This window comes from Sus scrofa, chromosome 4 (genome assembly GCF_000003025.6).
Source record: "Sus scrofa isolate TJ Tabasco breed Duroc chromosome 4, Sscrofa11.1, whole genome shotgun sequence".
NCBI classification, from domain to species: domain Eukaryota; kingdom Metazoa; phylum Chordata; class Mammalia; order Artiodactyla; family Suidae; genus Sus; species Sus scrofa.
This window is the reverse complement of record NC_010446.5, coordinates 39,492,296-39,507,294: the sequence shown is the minus strand read 5'-3', so window position 1 is coordinate 39,507,294 and position 14,999 is coordinate 39,492,296. Positions and strand designations below refer to the sequence as shown.

The following is a 14,999-nucleotide window of genomic DNA, read 5'->3' as shown; positions in this document are numbered from 1 at the left end:
CTGTCCTACCTATGGGGGAATAATAGGGATCCACAGTGTCACTGGAAGGGCCGCTGCAGCATCTCAAGACTGATTCCAACTCCAGATAATGATACCAGTCCTCAGGTGGACTGTCTCCTAGAGAAATACCCACTGTTTGTGCTCTTTGTCTCCGCCAGGTAGTTCCCTATCACAGCAAAACACTCCTTTCCGTCCTACAGCAATTCAACCTTTTTGATTGTCAGTACAGTTTTGTCAAAGTTTCTTTGAATGGGTAAAATACCTCCCTTTCTCCTTGCTCACAACTCTTTTTTTTTTTTTTTTTTCCTTTTCAAGATTGCAAAAACAAGCCAACTCTTCCTTTTCTAAAAACCATCCTCTCTGGAGTTCCCGTCTTGGCGCAGCAGAAATGAATCTGACTAGGAACCATGAGGTTGTGGGTTCGATCCCTGGCCTCGCTCAGTGAGTTAAGGATCCAGCGTTGCTGTGAGCTGTGGTGTAGGTCACAGACATGGCTCGGATCTGGCATTGCTGTGGCTGTGGCGTAGGCTGGCAGCTGTAGCTCCGATTAGACCTCTAGCCTGGGAACCTCCATTATGCCATGGGTGTGACCCTAAAAAGAAAAACAAAACAAAACAAAACAAAAAAACTATGATCTCTTTTTCCTTGTAGATGATTGCTTAAGTGCTTAATGATAAACCTTTTTAAAAGTAAATTTTATAAAAGGAGTTCCCATCGTGGCTCAGCAGTAATGAACCCGACTAATATCCATGAGGACATGGGTTTGATCCCTGGCCTTGCTCAGTGGGTTAAGAACTGGGCATTGCCGAGAGCTGTGGTATAGTTCACAGACGCAGCTCAGATACTGAGTTGCTGTGGCTGTGGCATAGGCTGGCAGCTACAGCTTTGATTCGATCCCCAGCATGGGAACTTCCACAGGCCACGGGTGTGACCCTAAAAGAAAAAGACAAAAATAAAAAAATAAATTTTATAAATCCATCAGCCTGGCCATCACTTGTCAGATGTTCATAGAGTCTCCCTTGCAACCTCTGTCCTGGATGGACATCTTTGTCTATACCCATTGGCCTCCAGTACTGCAGTTGCTTAACAGTGGCTCGCTCCAGCTCCCCCATAGCACCAGGCAACCTTGCAGCACCCCTGCCAACCAGCCTTCCAGAATCAGGTCCAGAGCAGCATGTTCATGTAATACGTCCAGCTCATCTCACCCTTTTGTGTCTGCTTGCCAACAGAATGGGAGGTGGCAAGCAGAAACGAAGGTGTGTATCTACAAACATCTGCCTGTGACTGCTCAGTGGCTTTGTAACCTTTATGCATCTGTAGCCAGAAATCAAAATCTGTCGACTTGAACACAATTCTAGAAAACTATAATGATTTTAAGGCTGTTGCTGTCAACTGCACCCTGGAAATTATCTTAGAATCTTTTCAAGTCAGAGGACCCCTATGCAATGAATATTCTCACAGCTTGCTCTGTCAGAGACTTTTTTTTTTTTTTAATGGCCACATGCACAGCATATGGAAGTTCCAGGTCCAGGGATTGAATCCGAATCACAGCTGTGACCTATGCTGCAGCTGGGGCAATGCCAGATCTGTAACCCACTGTGCCAGGCCAGGAGTCAAACCTGGGCCGCCTCAGCAACTCGGCCACTTCAGTTGGATTCTTAATCTACTGCACCACATCGGGAACTCCTGTCAGAGACAGTTTTTACTGATGTTTTCTTAAAAGCATTATTCCACAGGTGAGGTGAGAACTACAAAAAAAGGCGTTACAAGGAGTCACGTTGTACAATGAAGTGGAAGCTCTCTTAACATCAGGCCATGAAAGTAAAGTGAGCAAAAATTTCTGTATAGACAAAAGGAGAGTAACAAATTGAAGCTGACCTACAAACATGAGTAAGACTCAAAATTACCCCTCTCAGAGGAAGTGTCGACATTAGTTTGAGTTACCAAAAAATGTAGAAAGCAAGAGTGGTATGGGTGTTTCTTTATACACGGAAAATACCTACACATGCACATACATAAAATTATAAATTCAAAGATAAGGACCCTATCACATGTGAATGTAATTGTGCTTTTAAGGTTCATTGGTCGGTGGTATTAAATTGTAATTTTCTGGAGTTCCTGTCATGGCTCAGTGGTTAACGAACCCGACTAGGAACCATGAGGATGCAGGTTTGACCTGGCCTCGCTCAGTGGGTTAAGGATCCAGCGTTGCCATGAGCTGTGGTGTAGGTTGCAGATGAGGCTCAGATCCCACATTGCTGTGGCTATGGTGTAGGTTGGCAGCTTACAGATCCAATTCCACCCACAGCCTGGGAACCTCCATATGCCGTGGGTGTGGCCCTAAAAAAGACAAAAATAAAATAAATAAAATAAAATAAAATTGTGATTTTCTGAAATGCAAAAATCATGACCAGCATGTGGAAGGTGTGAGGCAGGTCAGGCAAGAAATTTGGGTCTTAAGGGGTAGGTAGGTGTTGAGGACAAGTCCGATTTTATATATACACAGAAGCACATATATATATACATATATTTATGTATGTACATATGTAGACATATACACATACCTTTATATGTATGTGTCTGCCTGTATATAGAATTTGCTTTTATTTTCCTTCCAGCCCTTCTCATGCCTGACCACCATCTACTACCCTATAGGGATAGGGCAGAAGGCCAGCCTTTATACTGGGGACCAGGTTGCTCTTGTGCTCTTAGGATAATCACAGATAAAATCATAAACAGGGACCCCAAGTCATTGAACCTTTAAAAGAAACATGACTGTGATGATTCCTTTAAAGCTGTAGGGAGTGGTATTAAATTATAATTTTCTAAAAGGCAAACTCATGATCCTCATGCAAATAAAAAATGAACACGCCAAAGATTTTATTCAACTCGTTCACAAATCTGGCAATCAGTAAGATATCCATACCAAGTCACAGAGCAGTGGAGAAACCGAGTTTATAGAATTTAATAAATATTAACCTAAGATAAGGTTAGATAAAAACTGGTTAACTGGTTAAAGTCTTAGAGACCAACAAACTCTAGCCTTTGGAAACAAATGTTCTTTGAGACAGAAATAATTTTCATCTCTCCTAGACGAAATATCTATGCCTTCCCATATAACATCACTAAGTCTGAGATATTTAGTCAATAGTAAGCCCCTGAGTCACACTAAGTACATTGTCTTAGATAATCTTTTCATGAATGTTGCCCCTGAATGATACTGAATGGATGTGCTGCCCACCTTTGGTCTTATTTTCAAGTCGTGGGTAATTTCTGTAACAGGGATGAGAAGTAGAAGAACATACTGAGTAGGAAGTACATAAGAGAGTGTTTGGGATCCCAGTTTATATGTGAAATACCCATGTTTTTGGTAACAAGAACCTTCTTGTCATTCCCCAAGGCAATAGCTGGGAGGAGAATCCCAGAAAATAGGATTTACTCAGCAAAAGCTGCTATAGAGAGGGAGAATGAAGCCAGTATTTATCTCTGCCTGTGTCCCATTAGGTATTTAATAATCCATCCCTTTATCCATTCAGTGGTTCAACCTTTATTGAGCATCTGCTACCAACCAGGCATCAAGGATTAGGGTAAAAGAGACAAAATCCCTGCTCCTACTTTCTAGTGGGAAAGACAGGCAGAAAAAAATGAAATCATTTCAAGAGTGTTATAGTTTTAGGTAGTAGAAAGTGCTATGAAAAAGGGGGGAAAAGGGGTTCTGTGGTGGTCTAGTGGTTAAGACTTGGCACCTTCACTGCTGTGGCCGGAGTTCATTCCCCAACCCCTGGTCTAGGAACTGAGATCCTACATCAATCCACTGCCCCCAAAAAATTGGGGTGGGGGAGAAGTAGGATAGGGGAGTAACAAATGATCAGAAGGGAAGGGTGGGTTTTAGGTAGGATGGCTGGGAGCTCCCAGGAGGATTGGCAGCCCGTGCAGAGGCCGGGGACTTGAGCAGGACAGGGGACTTGGTGTCAGGAGGGCTGTTCTGATGGGTTGTCCCAGGCTGCCTGAGCCCACGGTGTGAACCTGATTCAAGCATTCACTCTATTTCATGGCCCAGGATACCTCCAGCTTGAATTTCCATCTTCTTGTCCTGCAGCAAAATAGGGATGGAAAGCAGAGCAGCAGTGGAGCAAACCATACACACATTCCCCACCCGGGAAAAAGCTGTTACCGATGTCCTGGGAAGGGCAGGGAGAGAAGGGGCATAAAACTGGTTATGAGCCTGGTTTTCAGATCAGAGACACCTGGATTTGAATCCTGTCTCTGCTGCTGGCTTATTTATTTATTTATTTATTTATTTATTATTTTTATTATTTTTAGGATCACACCCATGGCATGTGGAAGTTCCTGGGCTAGGGACTGAATGGGAGCTGTAGCCGTTAGCCTATGCCACAGCCACAGCAACACCAGATCTTTAACGCATTGAGTGAGGCCAGGGATCAAACCTGAATCCTCATGTATGGTAGTCGGGTTCTTAACCTTCTGAGCTACAGCGGAAACTCCTAGACGAGTTATTTAAATCAATTTTCCATCTGTTGCAGACATGTGATTTTTACCCCTTCATGGGGTCACTTGGGAAATTAAGTGAAATAATCTCCAAAAAACACTAGGCACCCGGGAGGCACTCAACCAATAGTGTTCTTCCTGTTATTCCCGTATTTGGAGAGTCTGTGTACCATCTTCTTATAGAAGTACTTAGTCTGGCTACAGCCATCCAGTTCTTCAACTTCATGGAAAGATGAATCATTGTCACAGAGTTCAGGTTCAAGTGAACTGGGGGTCTTCCACTGGTGACCGACCTGGGTCGGTGTCAACCCGGGCTCTGCAGTCAAAATTATCCCAGCCTCCAATCCATGTTCTCCAAAGAGGTGGACAGTGCAAAGCCTTAGTGGAGCACCAGAAACTTTTTAACACAGGCCCACAAATTCTTGGGTAAGGTGAGAATTTAGAAACTAAAATTATAACACATTCCATGGACTTTGGATCTGGGATGATTTTCCCTTTCCTATCCTCTATTTTTCTTCGTTTTACTCTTTTTTGCCTTTCCCTCTTATAAGCTGCTTTCTCTTCTGGAGAGTGGAGAGCAATGGGTTAGGAAGCTATTAATTAGCTGTGTCTCCCTCTAATTTTCAATGAGACTTAATATAGCAGGGATAAAACTTCCCCTTTTGAAAAGAGAGATTAAATGTCTGCAAATTCTGTGAATTGATTTCCTAATTATTTTGGTAATAACGTGTTTTCATTTGATAATGTGGCTGAAGGAAATAATAATTTTAATTAAACTTTAAATGTAATTTTATATTTTATAGATTCTAGGGAGACCAAGTTTTCTTGCAGGGAATAAGTTAAGACCATAACATTCTTCTCTAACCCTGTAATTATAATGATCAGGAAATGTCTGTAATACATTACACTGTAATTAAATTGCATACGCCAGACTGTTCCAAGATCTGTTTATAAAGGAGAAATGGATTTTCCACAGCTGCTTGCATCCTTCATGCAGCATTGCAACAGCCAATGTGTGCACCAAAATCACAGACTTGCGTTTAAACTTTCAAAGCTCTCACAGGGCTTTCAAAATCTTCTCATAGCGTGAGTTGCTTAATTTGTGTACATGAAAACCCACTGATTACATATGCATGAGAGCCACCGTACAGTAAGAGGAGGCTGTGAGACTCTTGGTGTATGTACCCATCTACCTTTCAGGAACAAGTGGGTATTCATTTCTTCTTGTTGCCATATCCTGCACAGACCATAGTCACTCCTGGGATCGCTCTGTCAAGATGGGAATCTGCTGTGAACAGTATGGGGCAGGTCATGTATTTCTTAATATTCATTGGACCATCCACCCAGTCACACAGCCGGAAAACATTTTTGTGAGATGAATGTTTACCAAAAAAAAAAAAAAACCAAACAAACAAAAGGATTCGGAGAGGCTAGAGAGAAGAAGGGGAAAGAGAAGGAGAAGGAAAAATACTCCAAACTGGAGTCAAGGCGAGGTCACATGTAGACCTCATGGTCCAACTCTGCTGTCTTTAAGAACAGTCCTCAGAACCGTGATTATTAAATGAGAACATTAAATCCTTCGAGTTGTATTTAACCGATCACGCTGTTGTGGGTGTGTTGGGTCATCCTTGTCGATATATCATATCTACAATTAAGTATTCACTGAGTGCCTACTCATCCTCAGCAGCATCTTGAACTTGAGTGAGGAAACTGAGGCCAAATGGCCTTACTTGAATCTCCCAAATTCCCCCAGTTATTAAGCAGAAGAGTTTAAATTTGAACCCCATCCTTTCTGACTCTAACCCCTATGTTCTCTCAACAATATCTCCCTGTTTAGGCCCATCATCTGCTTAACTGACAAGCTCCAAGATATGTCTTCACATCCTTAAATTCCAAATTTCCCTTAGAAATTACTTCCTAAAGGGCAACTGCCTTAACCATGCTGTCGTTTGTTCCAAGGGGTGAATATCAGCCTTCAGAGCAGGCGCCTTCCCACCAGCTTTCTACTTCAAAAAAGCATTCCGTGGTTCTTCATTCAAAGCTCATGCACCTGTCAAAAGATACTGTGCGATTTACCCCTAAGGATAGTTAGCATTTCTCCCCCACACACACACCCTGCCGTGTCAGGTGCTCTCAGAAACTGCAGTGCAGGCTCTTTCTCAGTGCTGGTCTTTTGCATCAGTGGCTGTCACTGATAAAATGTCTCCCTGGAGCTGCAGAGACAAAGCTGCAAGGCAGCCAGCAGGCCTGCTCTCCTATCTCCTGTGGTTATCAGCATTCTCACTGGTGGTACCAGACCTTCTGGAGTTGTTTCAGTTTTGTAAAATGTTCCTGGGAACTTAGATGATCTCCGAGGAGATGCTTTCCTTAAGTCACTGGTTCTAAAAGGAGGCAGCCAAATTCCCAGCCTTCTGGCAGTCAGTTTCTTTCTGTCTGAGACAGAAAGGGAATTTCAGAGGCCTTGAAGAGGCCATGTACAAATAGTTCTTGCTTCTATTTTTTCAATAGGGGATTTGAAGCCTTGTCTGTCAGCCCCCATGCCCCGTGCCTTTAAGAAACTCTAAATGGGAGCAAAACAGCCCCAGGCAAGCCACATTCTATCTGTTTCCTATTTCTTGATGTCCACAATTCTGATTCACCTTCTCTCTGCCCTCAGTGACCTCTGTCCTTTGAGCTCCTTGATTTCATCCTTAACTGTTATGTGAATTTGACAACCATCGGAGGCTGTCTGAGAGCCAGAGAGAGGACATGCTTCTCACCAGCTTCAGCTCGTTCTAAAATGTCAGGGTTTCTGCTCAGATGTTTCTAGCTCCTCCCAGCATAAACACGCATATGCACCTCTCCTGAGTGTGCTGTGAGCTCATGGCATAGAGTCTCTTCTGGTTTAAAAATGGACCACTGGCCTTTTCAATGCACGTTTGTTTATCTTCCTCCCCGTGCTTTCCAGAGGATTTCAGAGGCTGGCATATAGCATCATCTGGGCCTGGTCCTTGTCCCGCAGTCTGTCTCTCCAGGCAGCTCTTCACCACCGCGCTTGTTTATAGCTCTCCACTCAGTACATTCTAACAGTCTTTTTATTACTTGTGGACATGTTTTCTCTGCCTCTACTGCAGAGTAAGCTTTGGAGAGCAGAGACCATCTTTTTTGGCCTTTAGGTCTCAGCCCGTGGCCTAGAATGTTATAGGAACACAAGTATTTGTCCAGTTGAATTGGATTGAACCTTCTGAACACTCACAGATCTCAGCTCTGGCTGTACATTATTAGTCTGGATAATGGTAAAAAATCCCACCCATTCAGAGCTACTAGAGGAACAGAAAGCATGTTTCACTAGTTTAGAAAGAAAAATCACTGAATTGGAAGAACGCTCCTCAGCCCAGGTGAAGGGTTTGATGGGTGTTGTCAGCGTTGAGTATTGAACTTCCTTTTATATGTATATTTTGCCTCACTGGCTTGTGTTGTGTTTAACAGCACCATAGCTGAACGCAATGTGAACTATGAATAGAGGTAAATCCATATCCTACTTCCGAGCAAGGAGTTGTGGGACATAGGTGTGGGGAAGCCTACGAAGTTGTTTTTCTGTGCGCTTTTTTTTTTTTTAGTTTTATTTATTTTTTTGTTTGTTTGTTTTTTGTCTTTTTGTGGCCGCACCCATGGCATGTGGAGGTTCCCAGGCCTAGGTGTCTAATCAGAGCTACAGCTGCCGGCGTCCACAACAGCCACAGCAATGCCAGATCCGAGCCTCATCTGCAACCTACACCACAGCTCACAGCCAGATCCTTAACCCACTGAGTGGGGCCAGGGATCGAACCCACAACCTCGTGGTTCCTAGTTGGATTTGTTTCCGCTGCACCACGACAGGAACTCCAGTACAAAGTTTTTTGGTTTTGTTTTTGTTTTGTCTTTTTAGGGCCGCACCTGCAGCATATGGAAGTTCCCAGGCTAAGGGTTGATTCGAAGCTGCAGCTGAAGCCTATACCACAGCCACAGCAACACCAGTTCTGAGCCACATCTGCGACCTATGCCACAGCTCATGGCAACGCAAGATCCTTAACTTACTGAGCAGGGCCAAGGATCAAACCCGCTTCTTCATGGATACTAGGCAGGTTCATCACTGCTGAGCCATAATGGGAGCTCCCCTTAGTACAAAGTTTTAAAAAGTTTAGTGGTATAGAGAAAATCTAGATGGCATCCTGAGGCAAAAAGGGGTTCAGGACCGATGAGAAGGTCCACTCTGCAGAGCAGGAAGTAGAAGATAGGGAGAAGAGAACTCTGGTGATGCGATAGACCAGAAGTTCTCAGATTTCTTATTCCATCCCCCCGAAAAACTGAATAAACAGTAACTGTCTTTCTATAATATATGCCCATAAGGCAAAGTAAAGGACTTCCTAAGAGGTGAAAAGTGATGAAGTGAGAATCTATAAGAGGTAAGAAAACTCCGGAGCCTTTGTCTGAGGGTATCTGCCAATTCCTATTTTCCTCGTGCATGGGTTTTAAGGAGGAGTGCATGCATCTGGGATAGGAGACAAAACTTGGGGCCCTAGTGCCCTGATGTAAGGTACTGATTAACTTTAGATAAATATAGAAGCTATATCATCTAAGGTCTCCACTGAGAGAACTGAAATAAAATGTGTAACTTCCAAATAAGTAGAGCTGGGGGTTGGGGGTGGGAATGGTAGGAGGGAGAAAAAAAAATTCAACACAAAGGCAAGTAAGGAAAAAAAAGGAAAAAAAAAAACCTAGAAAGCAAAAACTAAAAACCTATAATGGAAAGGAATCTGAAAAACAAAAAGATTCCTTTATATATATAAATTATATATAATATATACATATTATATATACACACACATAAATCAGTTATATATATTGTTATATATATGTCCATATATATTATATATATATAACAGTCACTTTGCTGTACATTTAAAACTAACACATTATAAATTAACTATACCTCAAAAAATAAAAAATTTAAAAAATAATAAAAAATTTTAAAAAGAAAGCAAAAACTAAGATGGTATAAGAGTCCAATTTAATGATAATCATACTCTATGTAAATGTATTATAATTTCCAGTTAACAGTCAAAGATTTTTAGACTAGATTTTAAAAATTCAACTTTAAACTATTCATATGAGAAACTCCTAAAAATATAAAACCAAAAGTAGACCATGAGTAAATTGATGGGAAAAGACATACGAGGAAGGAGGTGTAGATATATTATATTAGGTAAAATTAGATTTCAAGACAAAAAGCATTACTACAAATGAAGAGGATGACTACATATTAATAAAAATGTTCAACTTACCAGGAAGATGTAATTCTCAGTTTGTGTGCTCCTAATAGCAACTTTCATATATATTTATATATATATATACACACACATACTTATATACATATATGAATATATATATATATATATATATATATATGTACACACACATATATATGAAATTGCTGGAACCGCAAGAACAATAACACATCCGAAATCTCAGGACATTTTCACACATCTCTCTCAAAACTGATAAACCAGATAATAAATCAAAAAGGAATTAGAGTTGAAGAATACAGTTAACAAGCTTGTTCAAACACAAGCACGTTCTGCTGAAAACATATTCTTTACAACACATGTAACCTTTATAAAATGGATCATCCAATAGGCCATGGAGAAAATCTCTGCAAAACTCAAAGAATTTATTTCATATAGCCCACATTCTCTAAGAATTAAACTGGAAATCAATACTGAAAAAAATTACTAATCCAAAAAAATCCCAAAATTCATCCTTTCCTTCTCTTTCCTTCTCTTTCCTTCCTTCCCTTCTTTCTTTTTCCTTCCTTCCTTCCTTCTTTCTTTCTTTCTTTCTTTCTTTCTTTCTTTCTTTCTTTCTTTCTTTCTTCTTTCTTCTGAAAGAGTAATACAACCGACAAATTGCTGGCAAGATAGATGAACAAAAAAGAAAGAAGACTCCAATTACAAGTATCAAGAATGAAAAAGAGGAGTTCCTGTCATGGCTCAGTGGCTAACAAACCTGACAAGTATCCATGAGCGATGCAGGTTCATCCCTGGCCTCGCTCAGTGGGTTGGGGATCGGGCATTGCCTTGAGCTGTGGTGGAGGCTGCAAGCTTTGCTGGGATCCTGTGTTGCTGTGGCTGTGGCCTAGGCCGGCAGCTGTAGCTCCAATTTGACCCCTAGCCTGGGAACCTCCATTTGCTGTGGGTGTGGCCCTAAAAAGGCAAAAAGATAAATAAATAAATAAATAAATAAATAAATAAATTCATCCTTGAGATGTCTTAAAAAAAAAACATAATGAAAAAGAGTACTCCCTATATATGCTACAGATATAAAGATAAAAGCAGGATATTATTAACTAACAACTTTATGCTGATGACTTTGACTTTTTGGAAAAACTCACACATCCCAGAAAAATGTAATTTCCAAAGTTAATTCAAGAAGAATCACAAAATCTAAATAGCCTACTAATCAGGATAGAAATTCAATCATTAGTTACAATTCTTACCATGAAAAAAGTATCAGACTTTGATGGTTTTGTAAGGAGATCTACAAAATAACCAGGAAATGAATCATTCTTATCTTAGACAAACTCTTCCAAAGTTTAGTAAAAGAAGAACTACTTGCCATTTTATGAGTCAGATATACAGCCTGATGCTAATGGACAGCCACAAACAGAAAATGCAAATTTTTAAAAATATATAATTTACAGTTCACAACAAAAACATATAAACCATAGAAGAAAGAAAAGTAACAAAATGCATGCCAACTTTAAAGACGTTACAGAAGACTTAAATAAATGGAAACCTATCAACACCATTTTCATGGATAAGAACACAATATCCTAATATAAAGATGTTAGTTCTCCCCAAATTGATATGTAGATTAACACAATTCTCATCAAAATCCAAAGATATTTTTGTACAACTTAAAAATCATTCTAAACTTTATCCAAAAAAGCAAAACAGTCAAGAATCATAAGATATTCCTGAAGAAGAAGGAGAAATGAGGGAACTTGTCTCACCAGATAACAAGGATTGAATAGTAATATTAATTAGGATGCTATGATATTGTCACAGGAATGGACAAACTTAGAATGCCCCCAAACTTATATATGTAAGGAATTTGATATATGGCAAAATTGGTACTGCAGACCAATGGAAAAAGATGTACTTGTCAATGAGTTTTGGTGGAACAACTGAAAAATAGAAATAGAAGCCTAGGAATTCCCGTTGCGGCTCAGCAAACAAACCCGACAAATATTCATGAGGATGAGGGTTCAATCCCTGACCCCGCTCAGTGGGTTAAGGATCCGGCGTTGCCCTGAGATCGGCATAGGTTGCAGAAGCAGCTCAGATCTGGCGTTGCTGTGGCTGTGGCTTAGGCCGGCAGCTGTAGCTCAATTTAGACCTCTAGTATGGAGAACTTTCATATGCCACGCATGTGGCCTTTAAAAAAAAAAAAAAAAAAAAAGGAGAAGCCCACCACAGCAGGTTAAGGATCTGGGTTGTCACTGCAGTGGCTCTGGGTCACTGCACCACAGCAAGCAAGAGTTGGATCCCTGGCCTGGGGAACTTCCACATGTCTTGGGTGCGGTGCAGCCAAAAAAAAAAAAAAAAAAAGCACCTACCTTACATCAAAATCAATCCCAATTCTAAATAGATGAAGAACTTAAAAATTAAAAGTAAAACTTTAAAAGCTTTTGATAGAGAGTATTTTTATGATATTAGGGTAAGGAAAAATTACTTAAACAAAATATAAAAAGTGAAAATCATAAAGGAAATGATTTATAAATTCAACTACCTTAAAAGTAATAACATCTGTTCTTCAACATGCATGATAAAAGAGTGCCACAAGCTGGGAAATCATTTATATAAATTACTATGAACAAAAAATTAGTATCTAAAATATTGCAAGAATTCCTACAAATCAATAAGAAAAATCAATTAAAAATGAGCAAAATGCATGAACAGGCATTTTCACAAAAGAGAAAATATAAATGGCAAAAAATGCATATATGAAAGCATGCTCAATCTCATTAATAATTTTAACAATTAAAATTAAGAACTGAGTTCCCTTCATGGCTCAATGGTTAATGAACCTGACTAGGATCATGAGGATTCGGGTTGGATTCCTGGCCTCGCTCAGTGGGTTAAGGATCCGTCATTGCCATGAGCTGTAGTGTAGGTCGCAGACTCGGCTTGGATCCCGTGTTGCTGTGACTATGGCATAGGGCAGCAGCTGTAACTCTGATTCAACTCCTAGCCTGGGAACCTCCATATGCTTCAGGTGTGGCCCTAAAATAGCAAAAAAAAAAAATTAAGACTATATGAGAGACTATTTCACACCTACCAGATTAATAAAAATTAGCTTCATGGGAGAGGCCCTAGAAAAGGCATAAAGGCGAAAAAAAAAAAAATTAGCTCGACGATACCAAGTGCTAAAAAGAATGTGAAGCAAGAGAAAGACTCATACATTGACAATGGAAGGATAAACTGAAAAGGAAAACATTTGGCATCACATGATAAAATTAAATACACACACATGCTCTATAGCCCAGCAAATGCACTCCCATTTAGACACTAGAGAAGGGTGAGATATATGGTAAACTAGAGAAAAGCAAGGTGTGGTTAACACACAAGCAGAACAGGACAGTGGGTACCTGGGGGGAGGAGAGGATCCACTGGCATAGGCAAGAGGTGGGGAGCAGCTCATACAATGGGTTTGGAGGGTACTGCCGCTGTCTTTCTTGCACTGAGTTATGGACATGTGGGTACTTTTATTTTGTCACTCTTTACAGTATACATGTCTGTTCTCTACAATCTTATGTCTGTATGGTATATTTCATGATATAACCATAAGTAAATAAATGAATTAGGCCAGAGGCTAAAGAACTGCCATTGGAACCCACAGAATGGGCCCAGTAGGTTCTGAAGGATGTCTCGGAGACCGAAGATTTCCCTGCGTCTCGGGTCCATGGCTAAAACTAGAGAAAAGAATGAGAAGAAAGCTCTTAAGTGGGGCAGAGGCTCCTGCTGGCGTCTTTGAAGCTGCTGAGATGTTTCATGGGAAGTAAATGAATGATTTGAGAAGAAAAACTTGAGCAAAGGCACGTTGACTTCTTTTGTATCAGGGAGGTACAGAATTTGCACTCTGCAGTACTACATACATAGAGAGAAAGACATTTGTATCACTTGCTTTTCAAATAAAGTTTATTTCCCTTCATGTAGCAGGGAGTCCAGAAGTAGGCAGTGTAGACCTTATTCAGTGGACTTGCAATATTTTCTAAATCCAGGCTCCTTCTTTCTTTCCACTCTGCCATTCTTTGTGTGTGAACTTTTTGCCCCCTTGCAGTTACAGACTTCTCATCTCCTGTTCATTCAGCAGGAGGGCATTTTCCTGACTCTTGTCAGCAAAGTCAAGGCTTTTCTAGCACTCTCCCACAGCCTTCCACTCGTAGCCTAGTAGTCAGAATAGTGTCACATGGCTATTTCTTGCTGCAAGAGAAGCTGGGGACATCATTATTTTGCCCTTGCAGCCTGTATAATAGGAACAGGCAAGAATGAAGCAAAGAAGGAGGAACAGTGGTTTCTGAGCATCTGTTCAGCAATGCCTATCAAAACACTTCACTAAGAATTCTTCCTTGTTTCTCCCCAGGAGCCAGTCTACTTGATGACCTGTATAAGTATTTCTCTTTCCATCACTCCCATGGAGACACCATGACTGTCATGGATCCAAAGCAGATGAACGTTGCTGCCGCTGTTTGGGCCGTTGTCTCTTACGTCGTTGCAGACATGGAAGAAATGCTGCCCAGGTCTTAGCAAGTACAAAGAGAGAGGGCACTTTTGTCCTTTCTGGCCAGGAATCCTGGGTCTGCACCTTCAGGAAGCCTCTCTTCACCTAACAATGTTATGCGATCATTTACAAAGCACAACACTTTTTTATACTTCGTGATATCATCCTTCTTGATGCCTTCCGAACTCTCTGTTTCTAGTCTAGGGAATGATCCCCACCCCCACATGGAATCAGCATATAGTAAGGATCACAGCAGGGGCATGTCTTCATACCACATAAAAATATTATTTCCACTTTTAAAGTAAATACTAAAGTAAACCTTTGGAAGATCTCTGGCTTTTATGCATGTATTTGTGAACATTAAATCAAATACAGTGACACCAAATTTTCATTTTATGTTATTTATTGAAAGAGCAGAGGAATAAATGATTGCAATATGGTCTTCATTAAATGTATGGAGGCATCTGACTTTCTAATTTGGACATTTTTATATTAATAGAATTTTTTAAATGAGATATGGAATTTTTTTAGTTATCAGAAAAAAAAAGATGTTACCATTTAGGGAAAAAATAAAGTATGTATAATCCAATTGCCATATATAAAACTGTATCACCAGACAAATGATAATACTATTTTAAATTTATGTTTTATATATTTTAAATAATATTTCTATGAAGTTGGAGCTTATT

General features: G+C 40.3%; 1 protein-coding gene across 1 annotated transcript in view; it reads left to right on the top strand.

Annotated features, from left to right (window-relative positions):
• Positions 1-14,632, top strand: part of CPQ (carboxypeptidase Q) — a gene marked incomplete at its 5' end in the record, with an annotated part of 363,297 nt that extends 348,665 nt beyond the window's left edge. The window contains 1 exon segment of the mRNA NM_001243691.1: positions 14,173-14,632. Within this exon segment, the coding sequence (NP_001230620.1) occupies positions 14,173-14,336 (164 nt within the window). The 3' untranslated portion in view covers positions 14,337-14,632.